General features: G+C 37.5%; 1 protein-coding gene and 1 long non-coding RNA gene across 3 annotated transcripts; one reads left to right on the forward strand and one right to left on the reverse strand.

The window, feature by feature from the left end:
* Window positions 1-1,949: 1,949 nt before the first annotated feature.
* Window positions 1,950-3,325, reverse strand: LOC116203265. Its single transcript, XR_004156238.1, has 2 exons — window positions 3,079-3,325; window positions 1,950-2,358 (listed from the first exon to the last, which is right to left on the reverse strand). It is a non-coding gene; the product is annotated as an uncharacterized LOC116203265 (long non-coding RNA).
* Window positions 3,326-5,440: 2,115 nt separating this feature from the next.
* Window positions 5,441-12,914, forward strand: LOC116205207 (methionine aminopeptidase 1A). Of its 2 annotated transcripts, none has more exons than XM_031537721.1 (17): window positions 5,441-5,639; window positions 5,716-5,830; window positions 6,388-6,438; window positions 8,056-8,223; window positions 8,951-9,026; window positions 9,391-9,438; window positions 9,558-9,602; window positions 9,815-9,914; window positions 10,705-10,756; window positions 10,840-10,881; window positions 11,123-11,184; window positions 11,270-11,368; window positions 11,779-11,852; window positions 11,938-12,007; window positions 12,124-12,189; window positions 12,286-12,374; window positions 12,472-12,914. In XM_031537721.1, exons 2-17 carry the CDS (start codon window positions 5,760-5,762, stop codon window positions 12,547-12,549), a joined length of 1,191 nt encoding a protein of 396 aa, XP_031393581.1. In that variant the 5' UTR covers window positions 5,441-5,639; window positions 5,716-5,759; the 3' UTR covers window positions 12,550-12,914. The 2 variants fall into 2 exon arrangements, with proteins under 2 accessions (XP_031393581.1, XP_031393582.1); XM_031537722.1 differs by having other exon boundaries at window positions 5,721-5,830.
* Window positions 12,915-14,562: the final 1,648 nt, after the last annotated feature.

Below are 14,562 nucleotides of genomic sequence, written 5' to 3' on the forward strand. Positions count from 1 at the left end.
TGCTTGAGGACCCAATTTGCATATTTGGACCGGCCAACCCACAGAACCAACTAGTTTTAACGTGAATCCACCGAACTCAAACGAACCGGACCAGCTCTATGGGTTCTTTTTTATTAAGAAAAATGAAATGTGTAGGAAGAGACTCGAACACAAGACCTATGATTCCTCTTCCTTTAATGCTCGAGGACCCAATTTGCATATTTGGACCGGCCAACCCACAGAACCAACTAGTTTTAACGTGAATCCACCGAACTCAAACGAACCGGACCAGCTCTATGGGTTCTTTTTTATTAAGAAAAATGAAATGTGTAGGAAGAGACTCGAACACAAGACCTATGATTCCTCTTCCTTTAATGCTTGCGCCATAAACATTTATGCTAGACCCACTTTTGTTTGTTTTTGTTCAAAATTTTTCTTTTTGACACTCAGCGAGTAACATAAATTTGATTTACGCAGTAACAAAGAAGAGAGTGGCTCAGATGAAAATATTCTTTTATTAATTAAGAATAGTTAAATTGTTGTGTATTTATTTTATTCAACATGCTTTTTACAATACTTATGTATTATATAATTTTTAATTAAATATTCGATCCGACCCATCAAATCTCGATTAGACCCATCGAACCTGTGAACTCATATCTCGACCGGTTCAACATCCGGTCCGGTTCTGATAACACTGCTTAATATTTATTTTTCAAATTACAAGAGCTACTAAATTAAGGATAAAATAATAGATTTGAAAGTAACCATTAACAACACCACTCTCTTACTCTCTTTTTTCCCCTTATTCCTCTCCATCTTTACCCAAAAAACTTACAACCTCCCTTTGTTTTCTTCTTCCCCACTTCTCTTATCTTCTTCCAACTCCCAACTTCCAACTCAATCCGTACTTTTTCACTTTTTTTTGCTTTTATATATAATAAACTTTCAGAAAGAAATAATGACCTGAAAATTTTTCAAATTTACTAAGTCGATATCTGAATAATATTCAAAAATTATTATTTTTCTATTATCGATTTTATGTCATTCTCGTTTGTAGCATAAGACTTGCCTCTAACAGTCATTGAAGCATTAGAAATTAAAAAATTGAATTACCGGTTAAATTATTAAACATCATGCACATCCGCACCACATGAGTTCTATATATATATACACACATACATGTACATATCTTACCAACAGTAGACGACTGTAGATCCTCCTCCAATGCTCTTACTTCTTGTAGATATGGTTTTTTTGATTCCATCACGAACATGATGAAAGTATTTTAAAATTAAGCACTTAATTAATTAAGATAAAAAAATGTCATTATAAGAAAATGGACCTTTGCCAACCCTTTTCAGACCTGTGCCAACCCTTTTTTGTAGTCGAGAAAGGTTCTCGACCCATTTCCTAACCGTTTAGAAGGGTAGGTACTGACCGGGTCAAGATAGGCCCGACGACCCATTTTCAAAAGGGTTGCCATAGGTCCCACCTATGTTGACTCATTTTACGGGTCGAAAAAAAGAAGTCAGGAAAGGCCTGTATGTGCTGACCGACATGTGGGGCGGCCCAAAACCCCTCTGTGGTGACCCAAAAAAAGGGGTTGCCACAGAAGGTTTGCGCTGACCCACATGTGGATCTGCCCAGCATAACCTATTACGACCCTTATGAGAGTCGGCATTGCCTAATCTTCTCGACCCTTACAAAAGGATCGGTAAAAGTCATTTGTTCGCTGACCTTCACAAGGATTGGGACAAGATCAACCTATAACGAGCCTTTTTTAGAGTCTGGGTAAGTCTGTCATTCCCGACCCTTGTTGAAGTCGGCACAAACATATCTAGGGCAGCAAATTGGAGCTCGCTTTTTTTTTTTTTTCTATCACCTTCTGATAACTAGTTGTTAGCTCGTTATTAGACCACAAGAAGCCAAATCAATATTTAGTAGTTGCGAATGCATAAATATAGTTATACTATCAATAATCGACAACGATATTTTACATATTCCCAAAGTAATATTACATAATTATTTAAGAATTCATTCATATTACACGACCCCGGGAAAGGCCGATGGCCTCTTAAGGTTCATGAACCCACTACCCAAGTCCCGACTGCTCCGAGGCAAATTTCTCTATGATGTGCTTCTTGAGGATAGCTCTCTCTGCAATAAAAGGATCGGTAAAGACCAAGAACCCAAACCCACGGGCGTGACGGCGACTCGATCTTTCATTATCACAGCCTCGATGACCTCCCCGAAACTCTCCTTACACTCCCTAAGTCGGTCCTCATTCGTGTCCCACGAAATCTCGATAATGAACATCTTCTTGGTCTCTATCGAGATCCTTCACTTGATCACAGCAAAGTAATCATCAATTCAGTCCTACAGAAGTCAGAATTCTCCAAATTAAAAATAAAATATATATATATATATATATATAATAATATTTAGTGAGCTTAAATATGAATTACAAGCATGAGTTGTAATTTTTGGTTTTAAATAAGTTTGTGATTTTGGGATTTTCGACAGTATTGTGACAATAAGAAAGGAAATTTAACAAGACCAGTCCATGCTTGTAACCAAGATATTCGACGCTTAGTTTGTAGCATGGGTGTCTTCAGATAGATGCACTATAAAGAGTTTAAAACGTTTTCTCATTTCATTCAAATTCCAGAAATGTATCTATTAAGGAAAGCTAAAAGTGTCTTTTTCCCATCACAACTCCTAATTTATTGGACAAGCCATGGGATCAAAAGGCATAAAATGAGGAATGTTGATAATTGACTCGTAAAAAGCCCGCAGATTCATAGGAACATGAAGCAATGTACGAGTCAAACCCCTAGGTTCCCAAATTGCCAACATCTGGCCACCGTCGACCTCAGAGCAGACCTAACTAAAGCAATTAGAACACAGCATAGCTCGTGACACGGAAACAAAGCTTCAATTCACCACAACAGACCGATCGTTCAGAGCTCCAATTCTCATGGCCAACGAGACAACAATCAGATAAGAGAAGCAGCAATTTTTATCATGAACCAAGCGACGAAACCTCTTCTGATCGCTTGAAGAGCTAAAGGGGAAGGAGAGGAGAGGTTACATTACCTAACGAAGCAAAGGGAAGGAGAGGATTCCGAGGAATGCCGTCCCAAACATTGTGAACTTCAATTCAGCCTCGATATGGGCTCTATCTTTGTGTCTGCAGTGCAGAAGGAAGAGGGAGGTGGAGACATAACAAGAAGAAGAAGAAGAAGAAGAAGAAGGGATGGCCCGGGCATGAAGATAAAAAAAAGAGGGAATGAGAGGTAAAAAATTTGAAATTTGAAAACTGTGGGCAGAAAAATGAAAGTTCAAGAAGGGTTGCCAAATGTAAACCTAAGCCGACCCATTATAATGTTGACCTTCATTTTGTAGTCGGTCTAGGAAAATTATACCAACCTTAATTTTTGGGTTGCAAAAAACCTAACCTATGGCGACGCTTTTCTAAATGCTTGCCCAAAGCAAAACTTGTGATGACCTTTTTCTCAAGGGTCGAGAGAAGAAGGTCTATGCCGACCCTTGTTTCCGATCATAAAAAATGGGTTGACAAAAGCACGACCTATTGCACTCGTTTTGAAAAGGGTCGGGCTATGCCAACCATTTTTTCGAGAGTCATGTATGGTTTTGGTCCCTGAAAGATATCAGTGCCAAGGGTTTGGTCCCTCAAAAATTTTTGCCATGATTTTCGTCCCTCAATCTCCTTTCCGTCTGATGTTTTAGTCATGCCGTTAACTTGCTCGTGCCAACTACGATAGAAATCTCACGTGATGGATGAGCTGGACGTAACGCCGTTAATCACCTCCCAAAAATGCCAAAAACGGCGTCGTTGTCTGCCAATTACAAGCCCTAATTGCAATTTTGCACCCCCAATTTCGAAGCCCTAATTGCAGAGCAGAGTGAGGTTGGAGAAGTCGTTGGGGACTTGACCAGATAGGCAGTTAGAGCGAAGACTGAGGACCCGAAGCTGTGTGAGTCGACCGATGGTGTTGGGGGTGGGGGGATGGGGCCCATGAGGTCAGCTCCGGGGAGGCAGAGGATGAGGATGGAGGACCGATTAGAATCGCATCCGACGCCGACCCATTTGTAGGTGGAGGACGAAACAGTCCAGTTGAGGCGAGGGTAGTGAGGGATCTGGTTGAGGAAGTCGAGGAGGGCCTCCTTGTCTTGGATTGGCTCGGATTACACCGGCCAACAACTCAGTAGAATCATAGTCACAGACAAGACGAGAGCAGCAGACTCAAGGATGTCCATTGGAGTGACTCCGGGGAGAGGTTGATAGCCGGGGCACTGATGGGGTGGTAGGTCGGCGGCAGGGAGATACCGGGGAAGCCTTGTGCGGTGTAGGTGCAGTCGTCAACGGAGGTTGGGGTGCGAGGGGACCTGGGAAAGTGGCGGTGGTCTTCAGACTCCATTGATGAACAACCCTGGAAATGGAAGAAGGAAGGAGATGATGAACAAGACTTGATGGATGGAATTCAATCGTTGGATGCATTTGTCATTTCCTTTAAGTGATATTAACCGTTGGATTCGATCGAGAAAGACAACGACGTCGTTTTTGATAATTTGGGGGTGGTTAACGGAGTTAGATTCAACTCATCCGCCACGTAAGATTTCCGTCATAGTTGGCACTCGCAAGTTAACGGCAGGACTAAAATATCAGACAGAATGGAGATTGAGGGACGAAAACACTGGCAAAAATTTTTGAGGGACCAAATCCAAGGTTTTGATATCTTTTAAGGACCAAAATTATACCTAACTCTTTTTTCGACCATTTCATAAGGGTCCAAAGATACCCCTTTGTGAACTATCTCTCCAGGGATTGTGAAAGATGTTCCACTAAAAATATTCTTGTTATTGCTTCGACTCATATTCCCCAAAAAGTGGATCCCGCTCTAATAGCTTGCCGTCTCTTTTTATTGGGTCGCTGTAAGCCTGTACTTTACTTTTGGCGACTCTTTCGGAAGGGTTAGCACTAGCAAAAAAGGGTTGGCACAAGTTCCTTTTCTTATAGTGTGCATAAGAAGAGGAGATGGATGATAAGGATGAAAAAAATTTTGCGAGGGAAAAAGAGTATTAATGTATGAAAAATAACTTATTTTATTAAGTCAATTTTTTGCTTAATGACTTTTTACTTAATGATTAAGCAAATGTAACAATCATCTTTTATCTTTCTCACTTTCTACTATTCATTTTTTCATGTAACTAATTATAACTAAGTTTTAAGTACTTATTTAATTAAATAGTAATCAAACACAACGTAAGTGTATCAATATTGAGGACTACATTAGAAAAAAATTTATCTAGGACGAAATTATATAAAATCCAAAGAACAAGAACCAAAGGCGTATTCTAAAGTTTTAGCAAAGTTTTTTATTTTATTTTTTTGAGTAATATTTACATATTTTAGCGACGCTCTCTTCTTCCTCTATTATTTTATTCTAAAGTTTGCTAATATTTGAGGAAAGTCCTCTTCTTCCTCTTGATTCTCCCGCCGCCGCCGCCGCCGCTGCCGCTTTTGTTGATTATTAGCTGCTTCATTTCTCCTTCGTCAGTGGCATAATAACCCTAGCGAGCAGCTCATTCTAGTCGAACTTTGGAGTGATTCGCTATCCATTCCTGCAACTGAGGTCCTTACTTGTTCATAGTCAATGCTATCCGATTAGGGTTTAACTGGTTCTGATCATTTGGTTGTGAAACTTGCAGTGCAGAGAGATAGAGGGAGAGAGGAAGAGGAACCTTGGATTTCGATGGCAGGTGGATCGGAAGTGGCTGAGACTACCCTTTCGTGTGTGAAATGCGGCAAACCTGCACAACTTCAGTAAGTATAATCAGGTCCTGCGGTGTTCTTGCGATTAGTTTCTCTTTCTTCTGGAGCTACTCTAATCGGCCGATGCCTCTGCTAAGTGCTGAACTTTGAAACACTTTAGGAAAAACATAGAAAACGATGAATTTGATGAGTTTGGGTTCGCCGTTTAATTTAATGTCTGAAATATTGGGTTAAATGATCGGGAGAAAAAAGACACAGCTGGGAGAAGTCATACGTGGTTTATGGTAACAAATTTTGTCCTAATGTGTTCTGTTTGTTGTTTATGCAACTCTTCGGGAAATGATATGGAATTGCAATTCAATCATCATTGCCTCGTATATTACTTTGTGTTGGGCAGGTACCGTTTCCGGCAATGGCAACTGTAATCTATTATGCAGCAATGATTAATATCTCTGCTTGCTATGATTAGATATATGAGATTTTTCAAATAATTGGGAGAAATTTCAAAGAATCATAGAAAGAACACGGAATCATATTAGTTGTTTACAGAGGTTTGATTTATGTAAATACTCTCCTCAGCTGCTCTGGTGTGATTTCCTGTTAATTAGGTGCCCGAAGTGCATGGAGCTAAAGCTTCCTCGTGAAGGAGCTGCCTTTTGGTGAGTATCTTTTGCTCTAGATGTATTCTTAGTGCTTCATTTTCACTTATTTTTTACCTGGGATTAGTTAACACAAGCAAAATGTTTTGTTTGTATCTGTTTATCTTGTTTTTAGTCTGCAGAATAACGATGATATTTATGTCTAGAAGGAAACTCATTGTGGGATGATTTTTCAGCTCCATCTGCTTGTTTGAAGCATATGCGTGTGTATATTGTTACATTCTGCTGCCATAAAGTTTATCTGCTTTAGATTCTGTCCTTGTGCCCTTTCAGTGAAGTGTTTGAGGGAACTTTTAGGATTCTTGCACCAACGATAGCGCGAAGAAATGATAGTTTGCATTTATTGCACTCTTCAACAATATTAGCATCCTTACTCAAATTTCTGGAATAGGTGTCTTGTAGTTGTCATGTAATATGCCAGGTTGAAGATTCCGGTCATATCCCGTGAGACACCTGTCACTCTAGTGCCGAAACAAAAGGGAAATTTTGAGAGTGATGACCCCTTACCAGCTCTTTAATTAATATCGTAGTATTTAGGTTAACAAGAAATCAGTGTCTTCTTGCTCTTCTAGTAAACCATTTTCCCCTGAAGTTTTATTGCAAAACTTTATGTGCGAGCCTATGGTACATTTCAGGGAGTAATGTTGGATATATAGCATTTAAAACTGATAGGCAGTAAAAATATATATTTAGGGCCTTTTTGGTTCATGGAGAAAGGTCCCAGGGGAAGGAATGGGAATTACCTATCGTTTCTTATTGCTGGTGTAGGGAAACTGTAATCCCTTCTTAATTCAGGAAATGAAATTAATCTAATCAGGCAATGGCCATTCCCCATCCTTACCCAGGGAATGAAGTGATGATTAATTTTCAGATTAGAATCCACCTGATTTCTAGATGGATTTTGTTAACAATATGGTTCTATGCTGTTTTATTAGCTTCAAGGCAAACCAGAGCCTATTCCCTTCATATGAGAAAACATATTTAGAATTCTATGACAGCATATTTCTCTTATCACAAAAAGGAAAAAACAGCATGGTTTAGAATATATAATGGTGTTAGGTGCAACAATTGTTATGTGGACTGGTTCCAACAATCAAAATTATCTGCACCAAATATGGGTAGAAGCAAGTGAGTTTAGAAGGGAATTCTCAACCAATATAAGCAACCAAACAGTAAATGGATCAAATTCCAGTCCTGTTGTGAACCAGCAACTGGAAAATAGTCTTTCCGATACTAATCCTTTCCGATTGTGAATCACAAACCAAACAGGTGCTCGAATTGGTTAATATGTTTGTGATATCAGAGGTTCGGTTACGATGCTCAAGTGCATGGAGACGTTTGGTGGGCACATTGAGTCTTTGCGCTAGATGGCACGCCATGGTGTTTCTAACATGCTTTAGGCCTTATCATTTTGATAATGCTGCATCTCTTTCTTTTTTAGTTGATGATTCAATAAATACAGTAAACTTCGATGAGTATGATTGCAGATAAATAAATTTACTATTTTTAGTGCGATTATCTATAAACATGATATGCTATGAATTTTTCCTATTAATAATTGTCTTTGCCAAATCTCTCAACCTTTCTGAAGGATTTTTACTTATGATCTTGTAATAGCACTCAAGATTGTTTCAAAGCATCATGGAGCTCGCATAAATCAGTTCATTTGAAGGCAAAGTTGTCCTCACTTGGGCAAAATTCTGAATCAGTCAGTGATGATTGGCAATACTGCCTGAAGAAAGGACAGGCGCGGACGCCTAAACTTCCTCAGTTTGACTGGACTGGGTATATTTTGATTGATTCCCTTTGCAAAATGATCTACATTTGTGTATGTTCTACTAGAAATTTGTCTTGCTTATGATGGAGATGTGAACATGCTTCACAGATCTTATTACATCTCCATCATGTTCATTTTACTTTCTTTTTTTTTTGGCAGTAAAATCTTTTAGTCCTTTTTGGAATTATTTATTCTTGGATCTTACATGGGAATTCATTGTTCAGTCAATTAGGATTATTATTTTAAGTACTTCTTCAACTTGCTTGAATATGTGCAGTTTATGTTAAAGACAGGTATCAATTTCAATGCTGTAACCTGCAATATATGTCAAAGTTCCTTGTCCTTGGAGTATTGATTGACTTGACCAACATGGGTCTCTTTGTGCTTTCTTCCTTGAGGATCTAAATAGAATTTATATATCTTAAATTCATTTGGATGCTGTCACAATTAGGATTATTATTTTAAGTACTACTTCAACTTGCTAGAATATGTGCAGTCAACTAGACTTATGTTAAGGACAGGTATCAATTTCAATGTTGTAACCTGCAATATATGTCAAAGTTCTTTGCCCTTGGAGTATTGATTGACTTGACCAACATGGGTCTCCTTTTGCTTTCTTCCTTGAGGATCTAAATAGAATTCATATATCTTAAATTCATTTGGATGCTGTCACAATTTGCTAGTGGAATGTTACTATTGTTGGTTCTTGAAAATATAGCTCTGTCTTATTTGCAGAAGTCTGAGGCCATATCCAATATCTCCTAACAGCATAGTCCCTGCGCATATTGATAAGCCTGACTGGGCTCTTGATGTAAGTTTTATATATAAAGATGTCTCTTAGCTGTCGTGGTTTATCATTTATGTTGACCATCTTTCCTGGGGTGGAAGTGGGGTGGTGTCAGGTTGGAATCAATCTGAGTATTTTGGCATAGTTTCTGCAGAGATTAGGTGGTTCTGTTGATTATGATCTCAGTATTGGACTATGTTTGAAAGTAGGATATACAAAAGAGGAGTACCTACATAGTTGTGTCCATTTCCTATGGTCTCTTCTGTGTCTGTCAATTACTTTCCCTGAACACTCTTCTCTTTGGAAACAGCTTGAACTTTTGCAGATGTATTTATGTTTCTAATGTTGATGTAGCTTTCTTTTTCTTCTGTTACCATTTTATTTGTAGGGAATTCCAAAAATTGAACCCAACAGTGATCTGCAGCATGTTGTCGAGGTAAGCTTTTACAAGAAACTTGTAAGAGGCAATAATGGTGAACATGGGAATAGGTTCATTTAAATACTGCCTATCGCTTGCTGCATTGGTCCTATTTCTTGTTCCCGTATATTTTGCAGATCAAAAGCCCTCAACAGATTGAGAAGATGAGAGAATGTTGTCGGGTAAGTCTACTCTAATTGTGCATTATATCCATCGAGGTTGGGTAACGCGATTTTAGGCCTCTCTCCTTTAGCATCAACATGTACAACATCACATAGTTAGAACTTTAAGTTCAATTACTGCAAGTTGCTTCATTGCCTATTATCCTGTTAAATTGCTATACTTTAATTTTAACCAAAATATAATGCCCTCATTTTGGAAATCATTCTATTAGATAGCACGGGAGGTTTTGGATGTGGCTGCTCGAATGATTCGACCCGGTGTGACAACTGATGAAATTGATAAAGCGGTGCATGAGGCGACTATAGCTGCAGGTGTGCAAATTCAGAATTTTCTTTTGCCATATAAAGTTTTTCCTTTCATTGTTTCCTGTTCCCAACCCACCTTCAAGTGCAAAGTTAACCATTGATTTCGGGGGATTAGATGTCTAGATTACATCTAGTGAAATATGGGCTTTTACTGGCTTGTTTCTGCTTTGAGAATGGATAATAATGAGCTAAAAACTATTGTCTTCCCTTGGACCCTTCCTCTAGTCACACACACTAAATTTAGACCATCAAGGGGAGAAACAGTGAGGGTGCAGCGTATATTATCTTAGGAACACTGGGAATGGCACTAGTGTTTGTTGCTTCAATGAAGGTAATACTCATAAATGGTTCTGGTGCAGATGAAGAAACTCAAGAAAATCTGTGCCTGATAAGTTTTGCCATAGTGGTAACTGATACCATAGGTTTTCATCATATGCTTTATTCTTACACGAATTGGAGAACTATTCGATTTCATGCAACCCCCACCCACCTAGGGGATAAAGGAAAATAGGTTTATCTTAATAAATTGATTTTGTAAGCAGGGAATGGGGTCGGTAACTAGGCTACTTCTGTGGTGGTATTTATATCAGTGCTGATATTGGGATAGATTCATGAAAGCATGGCATACAGGGCAATAAGTGTAATATTTACTTCCTGGACAAAGCACAAAAGTCGAAGCATCTTTTTACATTATTTATGTTTTTATGCCAAATTCTAGAACCAAGATATCTTCAGATGAACCACAGTACTTTCCCCCTTTGAATTGTGTTAATTGTTTAGTTTTGTCTCATTGCAGGAGGATATCCATCTCCTCTTAATTATCACTTTTTTCCAAAGTCTTGCTGCACGTAGGTACTTGTTTCTTGCTTTGTTCCAGTGCCTTGTCTAAGCTCAGGTTAGTTAATTTTTTTCCATCACTTTGTCACTTCAGGTCAGTAAATGAAGTAATCTGCCATGGAATTCCTGATGCAAGGTGTGTACTGTTTTGGTTAATGTTCTATTCTATGCTTCTTTGGATTTCTTGGGGCTAATTGATTGATATATCTACAAACATTTTCTGCTTCTCTACGAGTTAGATTCCTGACTTATTCCATCCGAAAGTTTTTTACCTTTTAGGCTGTGAAGTTGATATCCTTAAATAGTTCCTTCAACTGCATTTATTTGATCTTTTCTTGTAAGAAAAGAAATTAAACAACAATATTTTATGGCTTCAGGAAATTAGAAGATGGTGATATTGTGAATGTTGATGTCACAGTGTACTACAATGGTGTTCACGGTAGGAAAGCTTTATACCATTTCAGAGGATCCTGCAGAGTTACTATTGATATTAGCATATTTGAGAATGTTTGGGTTTTTGTTAGGTGATCTCAATGAAACATACTTTGTGGGAAATGTTGATGAAACATCTAAGCAATTGGTACAGTGTACTTATGAGTGCCTAGAGAAAGCAATAGCCATAGGTATGCTTTCTATCCGCAACTTATCGATTGATTTATTCCTTTGCTCATTTGGTCTAAAAATGATCACTTGTCTCATTTTGTGCTTGCTTGATTCCTGATTTGGCTCTTTAGTTTGCAAATTGCTTCCTCTTCCTCTGAAATTTTTTTTTTCCTTATACTGGATGTGGCTTCTTGCCTTAAACTTTCCACTTTTTTCCTTCATTTGTGAGGAGCAGTCTCAGATAGAAATTTGTAACTTGTTTACTTACGTAGAGCTTCTTTGCATGTGTTATTATTTCACTCTGTTAGTTTTCCATTCTTTGGAACCCATAGCTCTCTCTCTCTTTTTTTTTTGGTTAGAATGCTGTTTCCTTGTTTTAATGATTAGATATATGGGAGCCTGATATATGATTTTGTTTACCGAATCTCAGTAAAACCTGGTGTTCGATTTCGTGAAATTGGGGAAGTTATAAATCGGCATGCCTCAATGTCCGGGTTTTCTGTGGTAATGTGGAAAATCTGCTTCCATGCATATATTGCCCCCGTCCTTTTTTGCTCCTCAGGGAATTCATTGGTTTGTGAAATTATAGGTGAAATCTTATTGTGGACATGGTATTGGAGAGCTCTTCCATTGTGCACCAAATATTCCGCACTACGGAAGTATCCTTTCTAAGCAGGATTATGGCTCATATATATCTTCATATCCAACTCAAACTTTAGTCAGAATAGTGGACGGTGAATGCTTTTCTTCTCCTGTGATCCTTAAATATGAGCAGGAAATAAAGCAGTTGGTGTGATGAAAGCAGGTCAAACATTTACCATCGAACCAATGATTAATGCAGGTACTTCTAGTTTGTGAAGTTTTCGTTTTTCAATTAATTTCTTCGTTACCCATCAATTGACTTTTATTGATGAGGTTGTATAAACAATGATTTTAGGCGTTTGGAGAGATCGGATGTGGCCAGATGGATGGACTGCAGTTACAACTGATGGGAAACATAGCGCACAATTCGAGCATACTCTCTTGGTATTACTTCTATTATTATTCTGCTATATATTCTATTCTTCAGATTTATTTTTCCTTCTGATGTAGTCCCATATATATTTATCTTTGTGCTTTTTAGGTGACTGAGAAGGGTGTTGAGGTTCTTACCGCAAGGTTGCCCTCATCTCCGGACGTGTTTCCATGGCTAAAGCCGTGATGATCCATAGCCATGTTGGCAATGGTTGGGAAAGATGGTTTTGTTCCGGATCTCATGGTAGAATTATTTTTCAAGAGATGAACAATTGAGCAAGGACTGCAAATCAGGATAACTTTTTTTTTTTTTTGACAAGTTCTGGATTTTGATATCTTCAATGTGTTCTGTATTCAATTCTTCTTTCGTTGGAATGTTTCAGAGCTGTAGGCTGAACTCATATTGGACATTGACAAAGGTGCATCGAGTTAGCGAAATCTTAATTGAAATGGATGTATGAAATAAAGAATTCGATGCGCCTATAATCCTTTACTAGATGTAACTTTTCTCAACATATTATGTGACATACTGAAAAAGAAAGTGCGAGTGAACTTACTTTTTTACGTGTTATGGTAGCAATGCATCCTAATAGGTAGACTTGTCACAGTTTGTTAGTGATGTTTTCTCTTTGCGATATGGTAACCAAATCTAATTCATGGGTAGGATAAAATATACATTGATAGTAACTGTCTTATCAAAATATATTAAAATTAAACTTTTGAAAACTCATATTTCGAAGTATTTCTTAAGTCTTACACCAAAAGATATTATTAATAAAACATATAAAATTAGTTCCTCCGTTTCCCGAGGAATCCACGTATCGCTTCCTCAAATTTCGCTTTTTTATTGTTCTATCTTACATCCTTTTTTCTTTTCTTTTTTTTCTCTCTAAATGTTTTCAAGGGAGAGTGAAAGACAATAGATTGGAATTGGTGTAAGCACAGTGCCCATTTTAATGAATGCAGCAATTTCTTGGATCCGTGATTGAATTTTCCGATCCAGGGTTCAATCTTTGGGATCCACTTTCTACTTTTTTTCCTAATATTTTCACCCCCACTTTTTCCCTTTCTTCTTTGGCCAAGCTCTTTTTCCTTTTATTCTCTTTCAAAATTTTTTGTACCTTATATAATACAGACACACACATATATATACATATGTATATAATTCTCAATATGAAGTATTATTATATATGGGTTTTGGACCGATTCAAACTTAAATTTTTACCAAAGAAGTCACACCCATGGACCACTATACCTATCCCATTTAATTTTTTTCTGCTAAACTTATATTAATTTATTTCTACATTTATGTCATTTTTTCTTTGTCCCATCTACTAATAAAATAAATTTGGATCTTTTCTCCTATATCCATATATGCTTTTCAAGAGGAATTAGCTAAAATTATATGTTATTTATAGGTAAGTAGTAGCAATCTTATGTGTAATATAAATAGATGTGATATAACTTTATATCAAAAATTAATATTTTCAATTCTATAAAATTAGTTACTTCTTGCGCATATATATATATATATATATATAACGTAGAAGTTATATAATTACTATTTTTAAATTTTGGTTTTTTATACTTATTTATCATATATATCATTTGATTAAGTTTTTATTTCTTTTTTCTCCACATCTATATGATCATTAAATCAAGAAGTTACGAAACAAGACTGCTCAATCTATTTTAATATGTCATACTATATTAATTTGTTAATATTTTTCTTTTAAATATTACTAACGTCCTTTTTCACATTTTGATCATGTGAAAATTTTATTATTGACTAAAAATTTTTTTGAGACCCGTGACACCGTGCACATCCTATAGTTAAATATATGGTAAATTACACTGGTGATCCAAAAAATTTTACTAATGTATCGGGTTGGTCCAAAAAGCTTTTTTTTGCTACTTGATGGTACAAAATATTTCAAAATTGTATCAGTATGATACAAACCATCAGCTTCCCATTAACGCCGTCAAGCGACGCTGACGTGGCTCACTACGTGTCAGCTCTTTTCTGACGTGGCTGAAACAGTAAACTGATGTGGCCATTCGGATCATTGGATCGAGTCGAATTGGGTCGAGCGAAAACAAAATGATCCGGGTCGGGTCCGGGTTTCATCTTCCTCACTCGAAATCTGCTACCCCTCCCCGAAAACCCTAGCGCTGCCGCTGAGTGGGAGCTGCTCCCGAT

This window comes from Punica granatum, chromosome 4 (genome assembly GCF_007655135.1).
Source record: "Punica granatum isolate Tunisia-2019 chromosome 4, ASM765513v2, whole genome shotgun sequence".
In the NCBI taxonomy this organism is placed as follows: domain Eukaryota; kingdom Viridiplantae; phylum Streptophyta; class Magnoliopsida; order Myrtales; family Lythraceae; genus Punica; species Punica granatum.

Excerpts from the sequence above, each read along its gene's own strand:
- LOC116205207 (XM_031537721.1), top strand. The coding sequence starts at position 5,760 with ATGGCAGGTGGATCGGAAGTGGCTGAGACTACCCTTTCGTGTGTGAAA. Across the intron at positions 11,853-11,937 it reads CAATGTCCGGGTTTTCTGTG|GTGAAATCTTATTGTGGACA; the intron begins GTAATGTGGAAA and ends GTGAAATTATAG. Across the intron at positions 12,190-12,285 it reads CGAACCAATGATTAATGCAG|GCGTTTGGAGAGATCGGATG; the intron begins GTACTTCTAGTT and ends CAATGATTTTAG.